The sequence below is a fragment of the Mobula hypostoma genome, chromosome 11 (assembly GCF_963921235.1).
Source record: "Mobula hypostoma chromosome 11, sMobHyp1.1, whole genome shotgun sequence".
NCBI lineage: Eukaryota > Metazoa > Chordata > Chondrichthyes > Myliobatiformes > Myliobatidae > Mobula > Mobula hypostoma.
The window spans coordinates 73,235,166-73,262,756 of NC_086107.1; the positions used below are offsets into that span (position 1 = coordinate 73,235,166).

At 42.5% G+C, this 27,591-nt stretch overlaps 1 protein-coding gene across 1 annotated transcript; it reads left to right on the forward strand.

Moving 5' to 3' along the window:
• On the forward strand, nt 1–26,424 carry psmc3 (proteasome 26S subunit, ATPase 3). Its single transcript, XM_063062259.1, has 12 exons — nt 1–263; nt 9,400–9,480; nt 10,376–10,501; nt 11,975–12,079; nt 12,539–12,601; nt 12,816–12,953; nt 13,274–13,417; nt 15,958–16,106; nt 16,474–16,570; nt 16,808–16,953; nt 17,221–17,302; nt 26,170–26,424. The coding sequence occupies exons 1-12, from the start codon at nt 222–224 to the stop codon at nt 26,278–26,280; spliced, it is 1,284 nt and encodes a 427-aa protein (XP_062918329.1). The 5' UTR covers nt 1–221; the 3' UTR covers nt 26,281–26,424.
• Nucleotides 26,425–27,591: the final 1,167 nt, after the last annotated feature.

Sequence of the window (27,591 nt, forward strand, 5' to 3'; positions counted from 1 at the left end):
TGACTGGATTAAGGAAACGTGATTCAGCGATCCGCCGATTCGGGATTTACTTTGGTCTGAGAGGTTAGTTGCAGGAAAGAGAAGGATATCGGGGTGAGTAGTGCCGCTTGTGCATTGTTGAGACTGAAGATCGTTAACGGCTGTCCCCGGAATAGTGTGCGGCGTGTGGTGAGTGTTCCGAAAGTGTGGCCCGGAGTCGAACGTCGGTATCGCTGGGAAACATGGCGTCGCTGAACGACAGGTCGGTGTGGGATGAAGTGGAGGTGAGTGAGGAGTGGGTTCTGAGGGGAGGGTAGTGACGGAGAGGAGAGAGAGAAAGTGGGGATGGATAGTGCGCGGGAGGTTGGGAGGGTGTGAGTGAAAGACGGGGAGAAGAAAGGTAGAGAGAAGGGAATGGGTTGGTGATGTCGAAGTAGGAGGGGACAAGGGATGTGAGTTTGAAGGGGAACGAGAGAGAGTATTGGGTTGAGAATGTATGGACAATATTGAGAGAGGAGCATGTGAAAACTCGGTTTAGATTAGAGTGCCCATGAATGGGGAGATTAAGGATTGGTAGAGCGCGGAGAGGGACTAGAAAAGAAATTGGGAGGATGAGTCATAGGACAGTGTGCTCAGAAACAAGACCTTCGGCCCATTTAGTCTAGACTATTACACTGATTGGGCCAATCGTCCTGCACCCGAATCATAGTCCTCCGATCCTTGTACCTACCAAAGTTCTCTTAAATTTTGTATCTGAACCTGCATCCACCACTTCTGCTGGTGGCTCGTTCCACGCACACTCGCCAAACTCTGAAGAAGTTTCCCCTCATATTTCACAGTTCGCTCGTAGCCCATGACCTCTAGTTCAGTCACACCCAACCTCAGTTGGGGGGAAAAAGTCTGCTTGCATTTACCTTATCTGGTGGCTATGCTATAGGAAGGGACGCTATTGCTGTGGAGGCAGGACAGAAGAGATTTACCAAGATAATGCTTACGATAAAACCTTAAGACATAGGAGCAGAATTAAGCAATATGGCTCATTGAGTCTGCTTCACCATTCCATCTTGGTTGACTCCCCCTCAACCTGTTCTGCGTTCTCCCTGTAATTTTTGGCAGCCTTACTAATCAAGAGCCTGTCTGTCTGTATCTTGTTTTACGGCGGTTGGCATCCAGCTTAATGGTGCATTACAGCCACCCTCTGCTCCAGAATGTGCACTATACATACATTCTAAATCCTTTCACCCAATCTCACACTCTCTCTCTCACACACACACACACACACACACACACACACACACACACACACTTCACCCTCCCATCTTTGACCATCCTAGTATCCTATTCCTGTTTATTCGTCATATTCTATAAAAAACCCCTGTACCCCTTAAAAATGCTAAAAATACCCGGACTTGTGCTCTCTCACCCATGCCCAGCAACCCTTTTAATGTGAATTCCTGCATCCCCAACTCCCTTAATTTATTTCTCATCATCTCTCTCTGTATCCCATACTTCCTGCAACACAAAACTACATGTTCTACTGACTCCTCTTCCTGACATTCCTCACACAATCCTGTCTGGTGTTTCCCTATCATTTTCAATGTTTTGTTTAATGCACAATGCCCCAGCCTTAACCTGGTCCACACAATTTCCTCTCTTCTGTTTCCATTACCTACCCTAGTAACTGCAACACTCTTTTGTATTTGATATAAATGCCTCCCTTTCCCCTCCCTGTCCCATCTTTCTTGCCACATTCGGTTGACTTTTTCCCAGATTACACACTTAACCTCTGCTTTACTGATACTAATGTGCATTTCCACATTTTCTTTCTTTAACCCCCTTTTTGCCAACTCATCCACCCTCTCATTCCCCTTCACCCCTACATGTGCTGGAACCCATAGAAATTTTACCTGACCTCCCTGATTTGCAATTCTTGTAACTAACTGAAGGACTTCATAAAGTACATCTTGCCGACTGTTTGTGTGAAAAGACCTTAAACTTGCTAGAACTGAGGATGAATCTGAACATATCAATGCTTTGGCTTGTATGGCTTTCTGCACCCATTGCAATGCAACCAACACTGCCAGCATCTCCACTGTAAACACCCCTAACTTATTAGATGTTCTTCTGCTGATTCCAATTTCTTTTGCTGGTATTACCATCCCAAACCCTGTCACTCCTGTTTCAGGTTCCTTCGCACCAACCATATAAATGTGAGTACAATCACTATACTTTTCCATCACATGACAGTTAAATGCATTTACCAAATCTGTTTTATATCTTTCTTTCCTTTTTACCTCTAACAAATGCCAGTCTATGTCAGGCCGTACAAGCTTCCATGGAGCTACAACCGGATAAACTACTGAAGGACTTCTCCTCAGATCAAATACTCCACATTCTTTCCCGATATCATTCCCTACCCGACTAAAGGTATCCCTCTGAAACCTCCCATTTTCCCAGCACTCCTGCAACACTCCCTTAGTAGGGTGAGAATCATTGTGCAAGTTAGCCCAGTAGTTTGCCATCAGTTGCATCCTTCTTAGTTCCAAAGGCATTATTCCCATTTCTACCTGTAGGGCTGACACTGGTGACGTTTTAAAAGCCCCACTGCACACTCTCAAGGCCTGAGCCTGAATCACATCCAGTTTCCTTATAAGAGACCTAGCTGCTGATCCATATACTATATTTCCATAATCCAATACAGATCTTACTAAAGCCACATACATTCTCTTCAAAGCTGAACAACTTGCTCCCCATTCCCTACCAGTCAAACATCTCATCACATTTATTACTCTTTTACATTTCTCCTCAACTTTCCTGATATGGTCTGCCCATGTTAATCGTGAATCAAATATAACTCCCAGAAATTTAAATGATGCAACCCTTTCTAATTCAACCCCATACATCCTTAACTTCTTCCCTACCTCAACCCTTTTCCTGGTAAAAAAATACAGTTTGAGTTTTATCTACTGAAAATCTACATCCCCAATCATAACCCCACTCCACCACTTCATCAATTGCTTCTTGTAGTTTACTGATTATATAGTCCATGTTCCTGCCTCTTTTCCACAAGGCCCCATCATCTGCAAACAGTGACCTACCTATATCCACTGGTACCTTTGTGAAGACATCATTGATCATAATCATGAAAAGTAATGGGCTAATCACACTACCTTGAGGTGTGCCATTTTCCACTATGTACTGTTTTGATAATTCTGATCCAATCCGAACTTGAATTTTTCTACCAAACAAAAAATCTTTAATCCAATTAAAAACTCTCCCACCAACCCCCATCTTGTGCAGTTTAATTAATAATCCTTCCTTCCACATCATATCATAGGCTTTTTCAATGTCAAAGAACACTGCCACTACTGACTCTCTATTTGCCTGGGCCTTCCTTATTTCAGTCTCTAACATAATCACTGAGTCCATGGAATTCCTTCCCTTTCTAAAACCACTCTGATAACTTGCCAGCATTTCCCTTTTCTCAAGCTCATATGATAACCTTTCTGTTATCATCCTTTCCATTATCTTACATATACTTGATGTTAATGCAATTGGTCTGTAGCTAGTGGGTTTTGACAGATCCTTGCCAGGCTTCCTTATTGGAATTACTACTGCTTCTTTCCGTGCACTTGGTAATCTTCCCTCCTCCCACACTCTGTTATAAAAATGCAGCAACTTCAAGAGCGCTCCTTCTCCTAGATTTTTTAGCATCACAGAGCATATCAGATCTTTCCCTGGGGAGGTTGGTCTCGATCTCTTTATTGCTCTCACCATTTCTGCTAATGTAAATGGATCATCAATTATATCATCTGTTCCTTCCCTCCTGCTTAACACACCTGGGTGTTGGCTCATTATTCTTTCCCTTCTTCTTCTCCCTTCTTCAGACAAATTTTCTGAACTGTGTATCAGTACAAATGACTTGGCCATGACCTCAGCCTTATCCCTACTGGAGACTGCAGTTTCCTCCTCAGATATCATTACTGGATATTCCCATTCCCTTCTATCTCCTCCCATCCTCTTAATCATTCCCCATATCTCTCCTACAGGTGTTGTTCTTCCTACCTTGTCGCAAAAACTCCTCCAACTTGCCCTTTTAGCTTGACGTATAGTTCTTCTCACCACTGCCTGTGCTTTCTTGTATTGAACCAAATGCTGCATATTATGGGTTCTTTTAACTAGCCTGAATGCTCTATTTCTGTTTTTTACAGCCTGACAACATTCCTCTGTCCACCATGGTACCAGTTTTCTATTCATCCTATTTTTACTCCTAGGTATAGATCCTTCTGCTGCCATGATAATTGCTGAAGTCACCTGACTGTTTAATTCATCTACATTTCCAGAAATATCAATCTTTGTCAACCCTTCTTCACTCAACTTCTGGAACTTACCCCAATCAGCTTTTTCAAACAGCCACTTTGGGGTTCCGCCACCTGGTCTTACTTCAACTCTTTCACCCACTGAACACAAAACTGGGTAGTGATCACTGCCTACTGTTGAAGCAGTCCAAACTCCCCAGTTACTAATGCCAGCCAAGGTATTAGACACTAACGTAATATCTAACACTGACTCAGTTCCTGTTGTTATATCTATCCTTGTGCCGCTACCATCATTCATACACACCAAATCCCTTTCTTCCATCAAATCTTCAATTACCTTTCCATTTGGATCTGTAATCTGATCCCCCCCATATTGTGCTATGAGCATTGAAATCTGCACACCACACTACTTTATGTCTGTTTTGTCCTTGTATCTTTAATAGGCTGTCCAAATCCAACCTTTTACATGGATTGTAGTAGTTAATTATAACCACTCCCTCCCCTCTCTCCCACACTTCCACCACTATGTATTCCTGATCATCTCCTTTCTCCAGTACCCTATATGGTATACCTTGCTTGATTAACATAGCACAACCCCCTCCTCCCCCTAGATTTCTATCTTTCCTTGTCATTGTATACCCATATACCACAAAGTCTAAAGTTGGTTTCAACCAAGTTTCCTGAATACACACTACATCCGGTTTTACAACCATTTCTTTAATAAAGTGCTTGAATTCCTGGCTATTGGCCAGTAAGCTCCTTGCATTCCATTGTAAAAGAATCACCATAATTAGTATTAACCAACACATGACACCTCCTGGCTTGACTGATTACTGAGGTTCTCCCTCACTTCCTCCCATGTCAGTGTTACTAACCCTAAATGGTTTACTGCTGCTTTTACCACCAGCTGAATTTTGTCACTTTTTGACTTTACCTAAGCAGTACTATTAATCACTCCTGCAATGAATGTTACTAGAGCCTTTTTGTCTACATAAATCCTGTCATTTATTCTTTGTTGCATCTCTCGTATCCCTATTGCTCCCTGTTCATTAGGAGCATTATTCTGTTCTCTTGACATTCTTACAGCTTCTGCATAAGTGATCTTTCTTTTCACTCTTATTTCTTGAATTTTAGTCTCCCGTCTCACAACCTCACACCCACTATATGCAACATTATGAGCTCCTCCACAATTGCAGCATTTTGGTTGAACTCCTGTTCCGCACTTTCCATATTCATGATCACCCCCACATCTAGCACATTTCCTCTGCCTTTTACAATTTTTAGCCACATTTCCAAACCTTTGACAATTATAGCACCTCAATGGCTTTGGCACATACACCCTTACTGGGTAACTCATGAAACCTAGGAACACCTTCCTTGGCACTCTTTCTTCTTCAAATTCAATCAATACTGATTCACTTTCCTTTTTCACTCCCTCCTTTGTTGTTTTCAGTCTTTGAACATTCATTACTTTCCCTCCTTTGATATTCCTCTTTATCTCCTCCATATTTATACTCATTGGTATCCCCGTGATCACTCCTTTACAACCACTGTTTTGTGCTCCCACCCTCCCAGTGTATTCCACCTTGCATTTTCCTATCTCTTAGCTTGAGTGCTTTCTCAAGTTGTTCCTCATTCGCACATCTTACCAATAAGTTGCCATCATTAAGGACTTTTGCAAATACTATTTCCCCTATCTTATTTGTCAGAGTTGTTGTTAGCACAAACGGGTTAATTTTCTTCATATGTCCCTGAGCCTTCTCATTAAACCTAATTATGACAACACCTCCTCTCTGAGCTTGTTCATCTTCCTCACTTTCAGAGCTTTCTCCACTATCATTTCTTATTCTTTTATTCCCTTTGTCTTGGTTTTTATTCATCCGACCCCTCTCTACCTCCTCATTCCCTTTATTTCTCCCTTCACAATAATCCATCTCTCCCCAGCTGCCTACCTCTGGTTCCAAGTCTCTATCCCTCTCCTTCTCCACTTTCTTTCCCTCAACCCCACCCCTTATCTTGTCCGCCATTACCGGACCCACACGACCCCCAGCAATTTCCGTTCCTTCCCCACTCTCTTTCCCTCAACAGGTTCCAAAACACACTCACGTATCAAGCAAAACACAGCCAGCTTCCAGTCAAGCCAACTCAGCCACTCCACCTCAGTCTCCCTTCCGAATCTAACACCCTGCGCCTAATCAAGAGCCTGTTAACCTGTGCTTTAAATATATCCAATTACGTGGCCTCCACAGCCACCTGCGTCAATGAATTCCACAGATTCACCACTCTCTAGCTGAAGAAATTCCTTCTCATCTCTATTCTAAAGGGATGTCTCTTCATTCTGACCTAAACTCCCCCACTATAGGAAACATCCTCTCCATGTGCACTTTAACTAGGCCTTTCAATATTCGGTAGGTTTCGGAGAGAGCCTCATTCTTCTAACTCCAGTGAGTACAGGTTCAAAGCCATACAAGGCTCTGCATTTATTAACTCTTTCATTCATGGAATCATACTCATGAACCTCCTCTGCACCTTCTCAAATGCCAACACATCCTTTCTTAGATAAGGGGTGCAAAACTGCTCACAGTACCCCAAGTGCAATCTGACCAATGCCTTATAAAGCCTCAGCATTCCATCCTTGGTTTTATATTCTAGTATTCTGGAAATGAATGCTAACATTGCATTTGGATGTAAGAAAGGCAAATCAAGCAAGTTAAGGGAATCCTGCATGAGGACTTCAGTTCCGTTTTTGCCTCTTATTGTTGAATATTTTCCCCATTTAGAAAAGAGTCCAAGCTTTTATTCCTTCTACCAAAGTGCATGACTACACACTTCCCTACACTGTATTCAATCTGCCACTTCTTAGCTCATTCTCCTAATCATTCCATGTCCTTCTGCAGGCTCTCTGTTTCTTCAATACTATCTGCCCCTCCTCCTATAGTATAGTCCGTAAACGTAGCCACAGAGCCATCAATTCTGTTGTCCAAATCATTGACATATAGTGTGAAATGAAGTGGCCCCAACACTATAGACTGGCAACCAATGAGAAAAAGACCCTCTTTATTCCCTTGCTTCCTGCCAGTTAGCCAATCTTCTATCCATGATGAAATCTTCCATGTAATATCATGGGCTCTTAGCTTGTTTAGCATTTGGATTTGTCAGACAAGATTTTCTTTTAAGGAAAACATGCTGACTTTGGCCTATGACTTTTGCAATTTTCTAGTCCTGAACCATTCTTGAATGTAGTCACGCTCATTTCAACTACTTCTTTCAGAAACATGGTGTTTAGTCCATTTGATTCAGCTGGTTCATCTACCTTCAGACCTTTCAGTTTCCCAGGCACCTTCTCCTTTGTAATGGCAACTATACTTATTTCTGCCCCTCACTCTCTCGAATTTCTGGCATATTGCTAGATCCTTCCACAATGAAGACTGATAAAAAATACTTATTAAGTTCATCCATCATTTCTTTGTCCCCTATTACTACCTCTCCAGGGTAATTTTCCAGTGGTCTGGTAAGCACTTGCATCTCTTTTTTTTAATCTGGGGAAAAAAAACTTTTGGTATCCTCTTTAATATTATAACTAGTTTCGGAATGCAACATCTTGGTAGTGAGGTGAGATTGGATAGGATAGTTTGTTTTTCTTGGATTGAAGGAGGCTTTTGGAGGGTGGGTGATATTATAAGAGAGGTGCAGTTTGGAAAAACTATAAGGAAACCTTTTGACCCGTAGCAGAATATGGTAGAACAGAGGGATCTGGGAATACAGGTACATAATTCGTTGAAAGTGGTGCCACAGGTAGATAGTCATAAAAAAGCTTTTGGCACATTGGCCTTCAATGCATTGAGTACAGAAGATGGGATGTTCTGTTGAAGTTGTATAAGACATTGATGAGGCCTAATTTGGAGTATTGTATGCAGTTTTGGTCACCTACCTACAGGAAAGATGTAAACAGGTTGAAAGAGTGCAGGGAAAATTTACAAGGATGTTGCCAGGTCTGGAGCACCTGAATTATAAGGAAAGATTTAATAGGTTAGGACTGTATACTTTAGAATGTAGAAGATTGAGCGGGGATTTGATGGAGGTATACAGAATTATGAGGGTTATAGATAGGGTAAATTCAAGCAGGCTTTTTCCATTGAGATTTTCCACCGGATTACAACTAGTGGTCATGGATTAAAGATGAAAGGTGAGAAGTTTAAGGGGAACATGAGGGGAAATTTCTTCGATCAGAGTCATGAGAGTGTGGAATGAGCTGCCAGTATTAGTGGTGCATGTGAGCTTAATTTCAATGTTTAAGGGAAGTTTGGATGGGTATATAGATGGTAGGGGTATGGGCTATGGTCCCGCTGCAGGTCGATGAGAGTAGGCAGTTTAATTGGTTTGGCATGGACTAGATGGGCCAGTTTCTGTACTGTACTTCTCTGTCTCAATGTAAAACTGTAGGGGTCGGTGGGGGGGATTGAAGAGTATCTGGATGGGCACTGGAATGGTGAAGGCACAGAAGAGTACAGGTCATGTGCTGGCATATGGCATAAGTATGGCATAAGATGGGTACATGAGGGTCATCATGGACACAGAAACAGGCTCTTTAGCTCATTGTCCTGTATGACTGAGAGTGGGGATGCCTGAGTAAAGGGAGACTGATGATGGCAATAGAATAAGTGTGAAAATAGTGGCGAGTGCAGGAAAGTGGGGAACAAAGGGAGGACAAAGAAAGGAGAGGGTCAGCAAATTGATGACCTGAAAATGGGGGAAGAGTGGGAGAGAGAATGAGAGTCTGGGGGAGGAGGGGAAAATGGGAAACTGGAGCGTGAGTGGGTTTTGAATGGTGTCAGTGGGCTGGAACGGAACAATTGTGGAGATAATGTGCTTACATGTTTGGGGTAAGTCTGTAAATGTGTTCTGCCTGCCCCTCATTCTCAGGGAGGAAGGGAAAATGGGGGATTGGAGTGTGGAAGGGAGATGGTTTTTGAATGGTGTCAGTGGGCTGGAACAGTTGTGGAGATCATGTGTTTACGTGTTTGGGATAAGTCTGTAAACATGCTCTGCCTGCCCCTCATTCCCTGAGTTCTCTAATTGTTGTTGTGTTCTGTTTTTGAAGGATGGAATTGGTGAAGAGGTGCTTAAAATGTCCACTGAGGAGATTGTTCAGCGAACACGACTGCTGGACAGTGAGATAAAGGTAAAGACTTCTGCTCGGTTCTGCATTCAGAGGAATCAAGACAATAGACAGGCTTCACATTGGAGACAAAAGGAGTCAATGTCATGCCTATCCAGAGAAGCTGGACTGCTTGGATTTGTTTTGTATTGTAGTTTAGAAGAGTCATGTACAAGGGAACATAGTCACAAAACTCATTTAAAACTGAAGTACAGCAATTTCTTCTTGTAGAGTAGTGGTTTGCTGGAATTCTTTGCCTAAGGGTGGTGGAGACCCAATTATTGGATATATTCCAGTGAAGATGGATTCAGAAACAGATCCCATCAGATTTATGAACAACCCATGAACACTACCTCGCTATTCCTTTGCTTTGCTCTTATTTATTTTGTCAATTTTAATTTAATGGCTTTGCACTGTACAGCTGCAAAACATCAAATTTCACACCATATAAACATGAATATTTAAAAGATTGAGGAATTGATTGTTACGGAGAACTGGTGAGGAAGAAGAGTTGAGGCCAGCATATTCAGTCATAATCTTATTGAATTGTGTGGCCAGGCTTAAGGAGCTGAGTGACCTACTCCTGCTCCTTTATTCCTGTATTTATCACTGTTTTGAGTTGCTGTTCGAAAGAGCAGAGGGTAGAAGGTGGTGCTTGGGAGAATGGGATGTGTCTTGTTGGATACCACAAGACCTTGAGTTTTCCCTGATCGTTGCACAGATTCTCTGCCTGTTGCTTGCATTTAAAAAATCATCTAGAGGCCATCAGTGGATCAAGCAGCATCTGTGAAAAAGAAACTGTTAATGTTTCTGGTCAAAAAACTTTCATATTGGCCATATGTTTGTTGTGTGGCTTATTGCAAGGATGAGGAATTGTGTTTGGTGTGTCCAGACATGATGTAAGATGTATGTTTGGCAGATCATGAAGAGCGAGGTGCTGAGAGTCACCCATGAGCTGCAGGCGATGAAAGACAAAATCAAGGAGAATAGTGAGAAGATCAAAGTAAACAAGACACTGCCATACTTGGTCTCCAATGTTATCGAGGTAAGAACACAAGGCTGTCTGATGGCTGCAGCATTAGGCTAATGTTAAGGATCCTTACACACTCTGCTTCCAAAAGACCCCTGGGGATGGCATTTAGAGCACGATCTCTGATCACCTGATTTATTTCTTTTACACTGATATCTTTTAATGTCCTGAAGGGGCAAACATGATCTCTATTAACAATAGCTAGCTGTTCCAGTTAGAGGATGAATGGCCAAAAACTTGGATTTATGACTTAGTTCAAATCTCATCATGTCAACTGGGTGATGTAGGTTCTGTGGTTCAAGTAAATAAGTGAAAGTGGAATGAAAATTTGTCTAATTGTCAAAGACTATAATAATACAGCACCCTTTGGTACTCCGGTGGTGTCAGCTTGGCAAATTTTCTATTATCCCTATTATTACACAGCGGTACCGTTTTTAAAAAAAGTTGATGTTATAATATTATACTACACAGTAGTATAATTTTTCAGTTAACCAGGAGAGTTTAAAGGAAACTTCGTAGCCAGAATCCCAGTGAGTTTAAAGGGAGCCTGGGAACGTGGCCCTAGTCTGTTTAATGGGAGTTGTGGGGAATGGGGCCCTAGTGTGTTTAAAGGCATTGCAGGAGGCAGAATCAGATGAACCAGATGTCAATCCATTGGAATTTCCAAATAATTGGCCGGCAGATTAATAGAGTTCTACTGTACTAGATTCTCCATTGGACTGTCCTTACTAAGTCCACCAAGCATATGGCTGCAGAGCCATGACTCTTAAATTTTCTCTGAAATAGTCTAATAACTTGCCACCCAGGTTAAGGGAACTAGGAATGAACTGTAAACAGTGGTCATGTCAGTGCTGTCTTGTGATTAAATAGGAAATATTCTTCAAAGAAAAGCAGTTTGAAAGTGCATCACTTTCTCAGCCTAGGTCTTGCGCTGTGTATAAGGATGGGAATCCATAGCATTTGGGTTTGGAAGGCAACAGCCAAACCCATTCTTTCACATCTCTAAATAGAAATACAAATCAAACAAGCTCCTTCTCCCCACAGGGATCAAGATATCAACCCTGCATACTCTTAAATTTTACATATCTGTAATTATACATTTCCCACAGCACAGCATCCGTTATCACATTCAAGTATTGTCCTAGATTTTGTGCCCAAGATTTGGTAAATTGGTCCAGGCTTTGGAACCCAGGGCAGCAATTCAAGGGTGTTCTCAGAGCCTCTCTGAGAAGATGCAACACCCCTATTGACTCCTAGCCCTCATCTACTACAAATGCAGAAGGACCAATGGGATGACATGAAGCACGGTATAAACGAGGAAGGAGCACACCGCTTCCCCTAAATCATCCAGCCAGTCAAACATCTCTTGCCCTCCACCTCCTATGTGGAGTCTGCAGTTTTCACTTTGACCGTATGTCATTTTCTCTAGTGGGTTGAACTGACCGTGTTAAGGACTTCACTCACTGTCTCTCCTTGATTATCTTTCAGTTACTGGATGTTGATCCAAATGATCAGGAGGAGGATGGGGCGAACGTTGATCTGGATTCCCAACGGAAAGGGAAATGCGCCGTGATCAAAACATCCACCCGTCAGGTGAATGGGTATGATAAGCTGAAGATCTGAGGAAATAGTAGCTTTGTTGGGACTGTTTTCAGAAGATTGTCTTTCAATACATGTTCCAGTTCACTGTGGTGTAATGTGAAATGTAGCAGTAAGAGCATGGAGTTGTATAGTTCACAACTACTCCAGAACAAACCCATACTTCCAGCTGTTCTTCTTTGGTGTGACTCTTTGATGTTCCCAACCAATCTAAAGAGCTAGACTGGATTTTGCTTATTATGGAAGTCGAGCATTCCAGTCAGTGATCTTCACACTCTGTCAACCAAGCTGTTCGGATCAACAACTCCTCAGACCTGAGAACATTGGTTGGACTCGTGTGTTTGTTCTGGGATATTAGGAGTGGTGGTGCAGTTCCTGGGGAGAACCTTGTAAGCTGTACGTCAGCTAGATTTGATTGATCTACAATATAAACAGTGTTTTTGTCTCCTACAGACCTATTTCCTACCAGTGATTGGACTGGTTGATGCAGAGAAACTGAAGCCAGGTGATCTGGTGGTGAGTCCATTGCTCTTGTTTCTTTTATGTGTCTCCCCAGCCTCATCTATTTTAACTTGTTTCTGGTTTTACAGCTGAACTTGCTTGAACAAGCTGATTTAATTTTTCTAGTGTGTGTCAGTTTCTGCTCACAGAACCTCGTGAATTTCCCTGACTTCATGTGCAGTGACCTTCGGTGTGTGTTAGCAATGTAAGCTTCAGCTTTTTCTTCCAGGGTGTGAACAAGGATTCCTACCTGATTCTAGAGACGCTGCCAACGGAGTACGACTCTCGGGTCAAGGCCATGGAAGTGGATGAACGACCGAATGAGGAATACAGTGACGTTGGTGGTTTAGATAAGCAGATTCAAGAGGTTAGTCATTGCCCATGTAATTGGGTTATCCTGAACACATTGCTGGAGCAGAAAAGTGGTCTTCTGAGTGAGAGGAGATTAGAGGCGTCATGTTGTGGTGGATGGGCTGTCTTGGATTGGGACGGAGGTATATGGGATGTCTCACCCATATACAATGTGAGCTACAGGCACCAAATTCTTATATGTGGTGATTTTTATTAAAGGGAGGTGGGGGAGGGGGTTAGACGATCAGAGGTATATTGTAGCAGAGCACCTAGTTGCAAGTACGTTGAATGTGTAGAGCACAGGCTCCCCTGTAATGATCATGTTATTACCCTCAGCTGGTTGAAGCCATCGTTCTTCCCATGAAGCACAAAGAGAAGTTTGAAAACCTGGGGATACAGCCTCCAAAAGGCGTTCTGATGTACGGACCTCCAGGAACTGGGAAGACCTTGCTGGCTAGAGCCTGTGCTGCCCAGACAAAGGTGAGTGCTAGGACTGTAATTCTATGAGGCAGAACTCCAGACACACTCTTTGGCTGTCCCTTGTAGTCAAAGATGACTTGTTGCTACTTCATGGCTGTGAGTTCTGAGGTGACATGAGGTCAAGGTGGGAACTGCAGACTGCACATAGGAGGTGGCGGGCAAGAGGTCCTTGACTGTGCGGTTTAGTGGGGGAGGGGAAGTGGTGTGCTTTTTCCTCATTTATACTGCACTTGTGTACTCTCAAGTGTCTTGACACCCTCAACTGCTTCTCCTTCATTTACAGTGCATGTGGACTAGGGGTTAGTGAGGGTGTTGCGTCTTCTCAGAGAGGCTCTGAGACTGCCCTTCAATTATTACTCTGTCCATCTGGTAACTAGGATGGTGTGCCGTTTTTGGTAATGTTGCATCAGCCGTGCCCAACAGAGCTAACTACGTAATAAGGCTCTGCTACAGTAATAGTCTGAAAGAGGGCACTTTCGGCTTATCCTTCCAGTGGACTTGGAGAGTTTTGTGGAGTCAGTGTTAATGTCATCCTCTGGTGTTTTAAGGACCCTGCTGTGCACAGTCCAAGTTTCAGGAATATTGAAGTTCACTGCATACCCAGTGATCTCCATGCTATATTTGAGGTCCTGGATTTCAAACAATTCCTCAAGCTAGTATGTGGCTGACTATGTGATCTAGTGAATGAGTTGGAGAGATTTTGCTACTAATTGGTTCTTGCTGAGTTGTGGCCTCATTGATAATAAAATGAACCCTCTGAACAAAGTATATTTGTAGAATACAACTCTGAAACTTGTCTTCTCCAGATAGCCATAGAATACAGAAAACCACTTAAGTAGTTGAAAGAAAAGACAAGTTCAAGTTATTGTCATTCAACATATACATGTATACAGCTAAATGAAACAAACTTCCTTTGGAGCCGAGGTGCAAAACACAGGTAGTTACAATGTAGCACATGTAGTTACAATACAACGTATGTAGTTATGCTAAAGCACAATACAGTCTCTGAGTGAAGCCTGAAGATTGGAGCCACATTTCTGTAAGAATAAGTATGCAGCAGTTCCTCATCTTGCACTGACTCAGTTGCAGACGAAGGTAATCCAGTTTGTTTTCCAGGGAGTGAACATTTGAGAGTAGCATTGATGGGAGAGCCAGCCTGCAATGGTTAGCCCTTCAACCTGGCACTGATTTTACTGTGCTTGCTGCACTTTTGTTTATTTTTTCTCACACCACTTCCCTGGGTGGTGCAGTGGTAAGAGGATCTAGTCCATGCAATAATTCAGGACTATACAGTTCCTCTGCTCTCTGTCAGGCTAATGAACTGGAGTTACAGTATTTTGCATTATTAATGTCCAACAGGGTCTTGTAATCATAAGAAAAGTGTGTAGGACAGATGTTTGCACCATTTGTCTGGTTTGTCACGTTTCTGTTTTCTCTCACCGCTCCTGGCACAACTTCCCTGGCTGGCTGTAACAGACCATGCCACTGTGTGACATTACAGGGGGAAATTCAGCTGTGTCTTTGGTAATTGGTTTCATTGGCTTGCTTAGGTTGGATCTAAACATGAACCTCTGTCTCAAACCTTTTTGAGTAAAGGAATTATGTTGCTTGTAACATTTTCTGAGTGTATACTTAAATACTGTGGAGTAAGGAGGAGGCGTACTGGAGTGAGATAGGATCAGCTGATTGACTGGTGACCTGGGACTCAATGTCAGCAAGACCAAGGAATTGATTGTGGGCTTTAGAAAGGGAACTGGGAAGAACACACACCAGTCTTCATTAAAGGCTCGGTGATGGAAAGGGTAGCAGCTTCACGTTCCTGGAAATCAATGTATCAGGGTCTGTCCTGCTCCCAACACATTGGTGTAGTCATGAAGAAGGCATTCCAGTGTGTTTACTTCGTTTGGAGTTTGAGGAGGCTTAGATGTCACTTAAGACTTGCAAATTTCTACAGATGGTGAGTATTCCAACTGGTTGCATCAACGCCTGATATGGACCCTCCATTGTACAGGATCGTAAGAGGGTGTAGAGTGTTGTAGTCTATCAACTCCATTGTGGGCACAATCATCCGCACCATCAAATACATTGTGAAAGCAGTGCCTCAAGAAGGTGACATTCATCATTGAAGACTCTCAGTGTCTGGGACATGCACTCTTCACTACCATCAGGGAGGAGATGTAGAACTCTGAAGATTCACACTCAGTGTTTTTACACAGCTTCCCTCCCTCTGCCATCAAGTTTCATGAACTCATTATTCATCTTTTCATAATTATTTATTTTTGCTTTTTTTGAGTCATTTGTCTTGCATTGTAAGCTGCAAAACAACTAATTTCATGACGTCGGTGAGAATAAACCTGATATTGATTACTCTGTGTCTGATCTATGATGTTACCACCACAAGTAATAGACTGTGCTAAACTTTGTAACTAGCTCCTGCTGTACCTGCTCTGGAAGTTCTGGGGAGAGGAGAGGGTTCACACTGTGTTCCATTGGATGATGCAGTTTCACTCTTTGGTTTTTGACCTGCCTCCTTATTATAGGCTACTTTCTTGAAATTGGCGGGACCACAACTGGTTCAGATGTTTATTGGTGATGGTGCGAAACTGGTTCGTGATGCATTTGCCTTGGCCAAAGAGAAGGCTCCATCCATCATCTTTATCGATGAACTGGATGCCATTGGAACGAAGCGGTATGTGAACTGACTGGGCTTTCATGTTTTCTCCGTGTGTGATTGTGGGGTACTGTGGTGGTTTTCAAGGATTCTTTCTGTTGTATTTGGGATCGCACTACCCACAACAGAAAGGGCTTCCTATTTTCTGTTGGTGATGTGTGGGGCTGTAATCTCTTCTGTGGCACAGGATGGGGGTGGTCTTTTAATGGGGGTGGGAGTTGTTGTGAAGTATTATTTTGTTGAGGATTTGAGAAAGGGTTCAGATCTCCTGGAGGGGTGAAGGGTTGGGAATGTTCTGCCCTTACATTGTTTGGTTAAAGGAAGCCTGTTGGGTGGGGGTGAAGAAGGATTGGTGGGTGACATTAGGACTCTGTCTTTTTTTCAGGTTTGACAGTGAAAAGGCTGGTGACCGGGAGGTTCAGCGAACAATGTTGGAGCTGCTCAATCAGTTGGATGGTTTTCAGCCTAATACCCTTGTCAAGGTGAGTGCAGGGCAGAGAAGTGCATTAACTGTTGTGGAGCGATGATCCTTGCAAAATATTGGAACATCCTTCTTGGAATTGAGCCTTACACCTGGAGATCAGTCACTGTGATTGATGTACCCAACGAATCATTCAACTGTGACCACAGGTTTGTTTGGGATGGGCACGGTCATCTGGAGCCAGGTATGTATCTGTGCATCTTTGTTACCTGTGTCTGACCAACTTTCTCCATTGCAGGTGATTGCTGCCACCAATCGAGTGGATATCCTTGATCCAGCCCTACTACGATCAGGCAGGCTTGACCGTAAGATTGAGTTTCCAATGCCCAATGAGGAGGCACGCGCGAGAATAATGCAGATTCACTCAAGAAAGATGATTGTGAGGTGAGCCTACTGCCGTGGGCTTGAAGAAGTTAACCTCATTTTATTAGTCACTATGTTCCTGATTTCTTTGTTCTGTGTATATCTAGCCAGTCTCTAACTAATCAAATATATATTTAGAATCATATAGCTGTGTGTCCCAAATTAATATTGTCCAGGTGTGCATGCAAAGTCACCCAGCTACAATAGCTGTCTTATTGAGTTGAGCTGGTGGCCTCTTTTTTTTTAAAAAAGTCTCTGGTTAATATTGTGTCTGTTGTTTCTCCACAGTTCTGATGTGAAATATGAAGAGCTGGCTCGATGTACTGATGACTTTAACGGAGCTCAGTGCAAGGCTGTGTGTGTGGAAGCGGTGAGTTACCTTCTAAGGACATCTATTGGGATAAAGAAACTCCAATTATTGGGAGGAGCATGAACCCGATAGCATTTCTCATGAGAATATAACAACTAGAAATTGAAGTAGGCCATTCATCCCCATGCCCGAGCTTTGCCATTCATTAAGATTGAAGTTGATCTGTTACCTATCACTACTCTCTGCACTAACCTCATTCCGTGGTTCCTTAAATATCCAAAACCCCCAGACTTCTGTTTTGAATTTGGTGACTGAGCCTTCACAGTGCTCCGAGGGACAAACATTCCAAAGATAAAACTCTGCTCTGGGTGAAGAAATTTTGTTCTGTTCTTAAAGGTTCAAAGGTCCAATTTACTGTCAGAGAAATATATACAATATACATCCTGAAATGCTTTTTCTTCGCAAATACCCACGAAAACAGGAATACCTCAAAGAATGAATGACAGTTTAACGTAAGAACCCCGAAGTCACCCCGCCACCCCTCACCAGCTTCCCTCCCTCCCGCGCGTAAGTGGCAGCAAGCAACAATCAGCGTTGAATGGCTGATTCTATTATTTTGAGTCTGTCCCCCAATTCCCAACTCCTCAGGCAGAGAAACATCCTCCATGCCTTGGAACGATTTTGCTCATTTCACTGGGATCACCTATACTCCAGAGGGTATAGGGTCAGGGTTTGCTTAATCTCTTCATAGGACAAGCTTCCAATGCAGAAATTAATGTAGGGCACCTTTCATGCTCTCTTCCTGTCACAAATATGTCCTTCTTTGGGTAGGAAGATATGCTGAATCAATATTCCAGAGTTCTTTTTAAACATTGGTTCTAAAGAAAGCTAGCATTTAAAGAATTAATAGGACTGAAAGTTGATAAATCTCCTTTGACTGCTGGCCTATGGATACAGCTGCTGCCTTAAGCTCCAGTGACCTGGATTCAATCCTGACCTCAGGTGCCGTCTCTGCAAAGCTTCACTATTCTCCCTCTGACAGTGTGGGTTTCCTCTGGGTGCTCTGGTTTCTTCCCACATTCCAAGGATATACTGGTTGGTAGATTAATAGGCTACTGTAAATTACCCCTAATAAGTGTCAAAATAATTTGTTGACTATTCATCAGCTGATCTAGGTTAGACAATTCACTATGCAACTCTTAATTAATCGAAGCTCGCACTTTATTGTCTCTGCGCAAGTATCAATAGAACTATGTTGGTACCAAGCCAACAACTTAAAACATGAATTCTACTGTTCCCTCGGTACCAATACTCACTCAAACCTCTTTGGCAATTTATAACACCAATATGGATGATCGCCCATTGGCTGGACAATTGATCCTTCTATCAGCCCCTAGTATGGGGTGGTTCTCTGCAATAGTTGGTCTCCAGAGTTCTCAGTACTTTGCATTTGAAGCCTTCATTCTGATCTGATATCTCCTTATCAGATTAGATGTTGCATTCTGATTTCATTAGCTCAAGGTCATCTGACTGACCTGTGGATTCCCATTGGATGTGGTCCAGACCTGCACTAATTTATTGCCCTTCTGCAAGTGACAATTTGTATTTAATGTCTGAATCAGGCAGTTACCAGGTTCATAGAAACATAGAAAATAGGTGCAGGAGTAGGCCATTCGGCCCTTCGAGCCTGCACCGCCATTTATTATGATCATGGCTGATCATCCAACTCAGAACCCAGCCTTCCCTCCATACCCCCTGACCCCTGTAGCCACAAGGGCCATATCTAACTTCCTTTTAAACATAGCTAATGAACTGGCCTCAACAGTTTGCTGTGGCAGAGAATTCCACAGATTCACCACTCTCTGTGTGAAGAAGTTTTTCCTAACCTCGGTCCTAAAAGGCTTCCCCTCTATCCTCAAACTGTGACCCCTCGTTCTAGACCTCCCCAACATCGGGAACAATCTTCCTGCATCTAGCCTGTCCAATCCCTTTAGGATCTTATACGTTTCAATCAGATCCCCCCTCAATCTTCTAAATTCCAACGAGTACAAGCCCAGTTCATCCAGTCTTTCTTCATATGAAAGACCTGCCATCCCAGGAATCAATCTGGTGAACCTTCTTTGTACTCCCTCTATGGCAAAGATGTCTTTCCTCAGATTAGGGGACCAAAACTGCACACAATACTCCAGGTGTGGTCTCACCAAGGCCTTGTACAACTGCAGTAGTACCTCCCTGCTCCTGTACTCGAATCCTCTCGCTATAAATGCCAGCATACCGTTCGCCTTTTTCACCGCCTGCTGTACCTGCATGCCCACTTTCAATGACTGGTGTATAATGACACCCAGGTCTCGTTGCACCTCCCCTTTTCCTAATCGGCCACCATTCAGATAATAATCTGTTTTCCTATTTTTGCCACCAAAGTGGATAACTTCACATTTATCCACATTAAATTGCATCTGCCATGAGTTTGCCCACTCACCCAACCTATCCAAGTCACCCTGCATCCTCTTAGCATCCTCCTCACTGCTAACACTGCCACCCAGCTTCGTGTCATCCGCAAACTTGGAGATGCTGCATTTAATTCCCTCATCCAAGTCATTAATATATATTGTAAACAACTGGGGTCCCAGCACTGAGCCTTGCGGTACCCCACTAGTCACCGCCTGCCATTCTGAAAAGGTCCCGTTTATTCCCACTCTTTGCTTCCTGTCTGCTAACCAATTCTCCACCCACACCAATACCTTACCCCCAATACCGTGTGCTTTAAGTTTGCACACTAATCTCCTATGTGGGACCTTGTCAAAAGCCTTTTGAAAATCCAAATATACCACATCCACTGGTTCTCCCCTATCCACTCTACTAGTTACATCCTCAAAAAATTCTATGAGATTCGTCAGACATGATTTTCCTTTCACAAATCCATGCTGACTTTGTCCGATCATTTCACCGCTTTCCAAATGTGCTGTTATCACATCCTTGATAACTGACTCCAGCAGTTTCCCCACCACCGACGTTAGGCTAACCGGCCTATAATTCCCCGGTTTCTCTCTCCCTCCTTTTTTAAAAAGTGGGGTTACATTAGCCACCCTCCAATCCTCAGGAACTAGTCCAGAATCTAACGAGTTTTGAAAAATTATCACTAATGCATCCACTATTTCTTGGGCCACTTCCTTAAGCACTCTGGGATGCAGACCATCTGGCCCTGGGGATTTATCTGCCTTCAATCCCTTCAATTTACCTAACACCACTTCCCTACTAACATGTATTTCGCTCAGTTCCTCCATCTCACTGGACCCTCTGTCCCTTACTATTTCTGGAAGATTATTTATGTCCTCCTTAGTGAAGACAGAACCAAAGTAATTATTCAATTGGTCTGCCATGTCCTTGCTCCCCATAATCAATTCACCTGTTTCTGTTTGCAGGGGACCTACATTTGTCTTTATCAGTCTTTTCCTTTTTACATATCTATAAAAGCTTTTACAGTCCGTTTTTATGTTCTCTGCCAGTTTTCTCTCATAATCTTTTTTCCCCTTCCTAATTAAGCCCTTTGTCCTCCTCTGCTGAACTCTGAATTTCTCCCAGTCCTCAGGTGAGCCACTTTCTCTGGCTAATTTGTATGCTACTTCTTTGGAATTGATACTATCCCTAATTTCTCTTGTCAGCCACGGGTGCACTACCTTCCTTGATTTATTCTTTTGCCAAACTGGGATGAACAATTGTTGTAGTTCATCCATGCAACCTTTAAATGCCTGCCATTGCATATCCACCGTCAATCCTTGAAGTGTCATTTGCCAGTCTATCTTAGCTAATTCATGTCTCATACCTTCAAAGTTACCCCTCTTTAAGTTCAGAACCTTTGTTTCTGAATTAACTACGTCACTCTCCATGTTAATGAAGAATTCCACCATATTATGGTCACTCTTACCCAAGGGGCCTCTCACGACAAGATCGCTAATTAACCCTTCCTCATTGCTCAAAACCCAGTCCAGAATAGCCTGCTCTCTAGTCGGTTCCTCGACATGTTGGTTCAAAAAACCATCCCGCATACATTCCAAGAAATCCTCTTCCTCAGCACCTTTACCAATTTGGTTCACCCAGTCTACATGTAGATTGAAGTCACCCATTATAACTGCTGTTCCTTTATTGCACACATTTCTAATTTCCTGTTTAATACCATCTCCGACCTCACTACTACTGTTAGGTGGCCTGTACACAACTCCCACCAGCGTCTTCTGCCCCTTAGTGTTACGCAGCTCTACCCATATCGATTCCACATCTTCCCGGCTTATGTCCTTCCTTTCTATTGCGTTAATCTCTTTTTTAACCAGCAACGCCACCCCACCTCCCCTTCCTTCGTGTCTATCCCTCCTGAATATTGAATATCCCTGAACGTTGAGCTCCCATCCCTGGTCACCCTGGAGCCATGTCTCTGTGATCCCAACTATATCATAATCATTAATAACAATCTGCACTTTCAATTCATCCACCTTATTACGAATGCTCCTTGCATTGACACATAAAGCCTTCAGGCACTCTTTTACAACTCTCTTAGCCCTTTTTAATGCTTGCCCTGGATTTGTCGGCCTGCCACTTTTACTTTTCCCCTTTGTACTTTTTGCTTCTACGCTCACTTTACACCCCTCTGTCTCTCTGCACTGGTTCCCATCCCTCTGTTGTGAACTAACCTCCTCACACCTAGCCGCTTTAATTTGATTCCCACCCCCCAACCATTCTAGTTTAAAGTCACCTCAGTAGCCCCCGCTAATCTCCCTGCCAGGTTCGAGTTGCTCTGGTCAGACACAGACTCCCCTATTCATAAACCTGCATGTTCTTTTGCACCAAATAATACTCACAAATAACTTCTTACTTGGAAATGATCTCTAGTTCAGCAGATTATCAGGAGTGTCACTGTCCATGTTAAACACTTTGATAGAACTATTCCTGAGCAAAACAGTTCACAAGACAGCTCACAAAATGGAGGTTACAGAGCAGCTTCACAAAATGGCAGTCTCCATTCCGTCAAACACATTGCAAGAACAAAGACATCTGGTTTGTCTACGTCTGCTGTCCTTGACCCACTCGAGTTTGGTATTTTCTTCCATATTTTAATTCCTTCCTGGCCAACAAATTGGGTGGGGGTGGAAGAATCAGATTGGGGGCTTGATGGTCAGTGAGCCAAAGGATCTGTTTCTGTGCCTTTGGCCTTCAAGGATTGTGAGCATTTTTGTTGGAAATTTTATTAATTCTCTAAATATTGGCCTTTTACTGGATTACTGATGTACTTTTTAATGTGCTTTCCTAGTCTACATAGCCAGTATACAGCTTGTCATTTTGTAGTTTGCTTTATTTAGATATTACAACCTAGTTTTAGGTTCAAATAAATTGTTTTTAATCTTTATATGAGATTTTATCATCATAAAGTCACTATTCCTTCAAGGCTTGTTTACTATTAGATTGTGCAATGAATAAAGGTTAATCACCAATTGGGAAAATCATCTTGTGTATAATCTATGAATATGATCTCTGCATAGGTACTGCTAAATGTGTACATAAAGACCTGAACACTAGTAATAGTTACTCTAGTAATACATGCCTCTGATTTTCTGATTTATGGCATGCTCAACTTGGAGTTTATGTAAACTGAGCTGACTAATTTTTCAGAGCTAAAATCTTACATCTTTTCCTGTATTTCATTCTTTATCATCAGGGCAAACCTTCTATCTTTTCCACTATTCCAATCCATTTTAAAAATTAAATGTCCATGGATATCTAATTCTAGCCTGAGAACCAAGTCTCTGATGACTATTAGATGGTACTTGTTCACTTTCATTAGTTTAATTAATTTGTCTTTTGTCTTACTAAGCTTGCGTACGCTCAGGTAAAGAACTTTCAGCTTTGGCTTTTTGTCATATTAGCCTCCTCTGATTATAATTGGAAGTGCCCACATACATTTTATATGCTTAGTCACTTCCTTCCATAATCTCTCTTTATTTTTTTTGTAGTTTATTTTTTATTGAATTTCATCATCGAACATTTCCATAAGATGTATTTCAGATACTATACATATATATCATATAATCATATTTGTCACAGGTCTCCACATAATATTTATCTGAGGTATACACTTATAGAAAGGAGAGGAAAGAAAGAACAATCGAAAGAAGAAAACTATGTACATAGTAGGAAGTGATCTTTTTTCTTACAACATATTCATTGACTGGTGAGAATAAAATCAGGCCTATGAGGTGTTATGTAGTTAAACCATTTTTTCCCGCATGAATAAAGTTGTTCCAACTTATGATTAACAGATGCTGTTATTTTCTCCATTTTGTAAATGTTCATTGTAATTTCCATCCATACATTTAGAGTTGGGCTCTCCTGTGATAACCATTTCCTGGTAAGGGTCTTTCTACCAGCCACCAGCAGTACATTCATTAAATATTTATCTCTCTTCAACCATTCTTGAGGTATATACCCACAAGTATATGGTCTTACTCTCTAAGGGTATTTCACATTTAAAGATGTCTTGTAGGGCATTATGTATCCCACTCCAATAGTCTTTGATAATGGGGCATTCCCAGAAAATATGATAATAGTTTGCATTTTGATTTCCACAATTTCTCCAGCAAACAGGGGGGTTGTTATCATAATGGGATTTCTGAGAGGGTGTAATAAAATGTCTTATTAAGTTTTTCCATCCAAACTCCCTCCATTTCTGTGAACTGGTACACTTCCATTGATACCTCCATATTATTGTCCAGTCTTCCTCAGATATTATTATCCCTCCTTCCTTCTCCCATTTTGTTTTAATGTATGAAGTTGAATGTGTTTTAAGATTTGACAAACCCTTATATACGCTTGAAATGATCTTACTACTGTTTATATGCTTTTGTAAACAGCTCTATAAAACATGCGCTTGCCTCGGTTACATTTTTAACCGTCTTATCTGTCGCATCTGTAAATACTGGTGAAAATCTTGTTTTTCTAACAAGTGTTTCACAATCTGTCTTTTTGGTACCCTGTTCTGTTACTTTGCCCTACTTCATTTAACTTGTTAAATTTCTCTGCATTTAGAATGAGTCTTCCTTGGCTATTTAGGTTTTAAACCTTATCTACAGCCAGTAGTTAAATTTGATAGGACACCGGTCCTACCCTGATTCAAATGGCAGGGCAGTTCCCTTTACCCCAGTGAGGGTGCCAGTATCTTATGAATTGGAACGGCATGGTAGTGTAGCGGTTAGACCCATGTTCACTTCCTACTGCTGACTGTGTGGAGTTTTTATGGCTTCCCTGTGACTGTGTGGGTTTCCTCTGGGTGATCCACATTCCAAAAGACATGTGAGTTAGTAGGTTAATTGGATGTAATTTGGCATTGAGCCTGAAGGCCTGTTTCTGTGCTACATCTCTTTTTTAAAAAAAATTATTGAGGTATTTCAAAATAGAATTGAAAGCCCCCCAACACCTTTATAAGCCATGCATACAATCCTCATAATGACCCTGTGCCAACTTGCTCGTGGCTGGTGTTGCTTTTTAATTTGTGACTTGGCTACTCGTCTTTCTTCAGCAGGATGTCTGTCTTCATTGTTGGTTCAGTTGTGGGCCACAATAATTGGATCTTTCACTCTCAATCTCCAGTCCCGAGGACATGTCCTTAACACTAACAACGCCTTTGGAACTCTCACTCACTTCCTGCTACAAAGACCAGTATCTATCCACCTAGCTCTACTGTCCCTATCATTACACCATTCCTTTAACCCTCCTAGCACGTACTATGGTGCTGAGGTTAGTTTGCACAGTTATTTTCCAACCCCTGCTCTCACTCTCACAGGCTGTAAGAACCATACATCTGTTGGACACATGAAAGGGTTGAGGATCCAGTAGCACCACCTTCTTGATCCCCAGATCAGCCTCACTCGTACTTGTATCTTCCTGCCTTTCTTAATTGACCAATTAAGTAGTTCTTTATCTAAGGGGTGTGAATGCTTCTTTGCAATAAAAAATCTAGATAACTTCTACCCTCCCAGGTGTTACAGCAGTGTCCAAACATTAAATTGCATTTTATCATTTCTAGGGTGGTGCTTTGTCACAGCTCTAGAGACCCAAATTCAATCTTGACCTTCAGTGCCATCTGTGTGGAAATAGCAGATACTCCCCGTGTCTGGTCAATAATGATAGATCTTTGTGAATTGGTGCTTGATAGTTGGGTAGACCCATTGGGCCAAAGAGCCTGGTTCCATGCTGTTCCCGCTGTAATTCTGGAAGATTAAGATGCAGACATTAAAAAATGTTCCCACTTAACAGCTGCAACACGTCACCTATCCTCCCATACCTGCCATAATTTATTTAATTACTTATCACATCAACTGGTTATTTATACTTGTTGATTATAGTTGTGCCTTGTCACTGGTATTTCATGGTACAGTTTTAAGTTAAATTATAATTTAGCATGAATACTCATGAGATGGAGAGAGGAAAACAACAATCTGAGTAGTTAATTATCATCAGCCATCATTTAACTAAACATAAACATGGGATTTTTATTCCTATGTATTTTACAAATATAAAGGCCCCACTCTGAGGGCCCTACAGGCTGTGGTAAAACATGCTCTGCCCGTAGATTTGTAATCCAAGGAGTCATAAGTTCATGTCAGCAGTTAGCTGTGGAAGACCCTTGCTGAGCTACATTAGCACGTGTATGCTGCAACTGTTACAACCACATGTGGGGACACTGTAGAGACCTCTTTTGACCCCTGGAGTGGAGACCTGGCACCGAGAACAGATCTCACATGAAAATCTCTCCAACACCACCTCTTGCTATTTAGCTTGTGAAATGTAAATATTGCTCTGGAGGCAGTCTGCATTGAGCTGGGCTTTCTCTGGGCTGTCATAGTCCCCAGATTCTTCAGGTGATTTTCTTAATCTTACAGGGGATGATTGCTCTGCGCAGAAAAGCAACAGAACTGACGCACGAGGATTACATGGAGGGCATCCTGGAGGTCCAGGCCAAGAAAAAGGCCAACCTACAATACTACGCTTAGAACAGAGGGAGACTTGAACTAACAGTGAGCGAGAGACAAGACAGTGATGCATCTTGATGGATGTGCCCACTAGGGCCTGTACAGTAAACATGCAGTTTCTTCACCTGCATCAAATAAATGCTTTTTTTTAAACATTAATTGGTGGGTAAGACTGGTTGGTGAAGTATCAGGAACTTACCCATACGCTGTGGTAAATCGTGCATTTGGTGTGTGACAGCATGAGCTCCCCATGAGGTGGGCAGGAGTGACACCACCATCACTGTGGCTGGGGGTGGTGCAGGAATAGTGGCTATCAGTTTCCTGGTAATCTGTTCCCTATGTTGAATTTGTATAAAGAGGTGACTGAATTGCTTGAGATGACATGTTCTGCTCCACTTCGTGAGCTCTGTAACAGACTGGGTGATTGTAAGGTGGGAGGACACAGGCACTGATACTGATGCTGCATGTATGTACTGTTGGCTCTCTCATGGGGATACTCCCAAAGGGCATTCTGAGAAGGAAGAGGGCTTCTCTTACTCAGGAATGGGTGGGGTAGCACTAATTGGCCTGGTCAGTCTTTGGGTCCGAGGAGGGGCAGCAATGACTCCACCCAGTCAGGAGAGGGCTGGCATTGAAGTTCATGGCCTGTGGGAGACATTGAGTCTCTTATGTTTTGCAGCTTCCCTTCCAATGTTTCACGTTTGGTATAAGAAAAACACCAATATTGATTGATCTCAGTGGAAGAGTCTGGCATTAGTGCTGCTTGCTGAAACCGGATGGGGTAAAGCTCTCAATAGTTATCAGGTTATGGCCAGTATTACCCTCATCCATTGATCACCTGGTTGCAAGGACAGCATGGCCCCTATTGGTATCCTGATCAGGGGTATTGGGTTAACTGCCATGAGAACCCTTGTCAAGGAAGAGCAGCATTAACTCTTATCAACCTCTTGGTAACTGATGAGGGCAGCTGCACTTCTAGGCCTATGTGGTAGCAAACAATGTCTTGGTTTTGGGGTAGAGCTACCTTAACCTTAACCAGATTCTGGTCAGGAGCAGTGCCTGGTTAACCACGGTCTATATTCAGTGGAAGTGACACATTCTCAGAAGGAATTTAGGTAAGTTATCTGCACAGCTCTTGAGACCAGGATGCATAGGTATTGTATTGATGACCAGGGTGCCAGGTTCTTTGTTTCTGGATTCCATGGGGCTTTGTGAGGGATTTCCATTTATGTTGCCTCCCAACCCAACTCCATTACCTGCATCAGAATCAGGATTATTATCTCTCTCTTGTATGACATGAAGTCTGTTGTTTTGTGGCAGCAGTACAGTACA

Bases quoted from the DNA above. Each gene is read 5' to 3' on its own strand.
- psmc3 (XM_063062259.1), top strand. From the start codon at position 222: ATGGCGTCGCTGAACGACAGGTCGGTGTGGGATGAAGTGGAG. The intron at 12,602-12,815 runs GTGAGTCCATTG...TTTTTCTTCCAG, and splicing joins TGAAGCCAGGTGATCTGGTG to GGTGTGAACAAGGATTCCTA. The intron at 17,303-26,169 runs GTGAGTTACCTT...TTAATCTTACAG, and splicing joins AGGCTGTGTGTGTGGAAGCG to GGGATGATTGCTCTGCGCAG.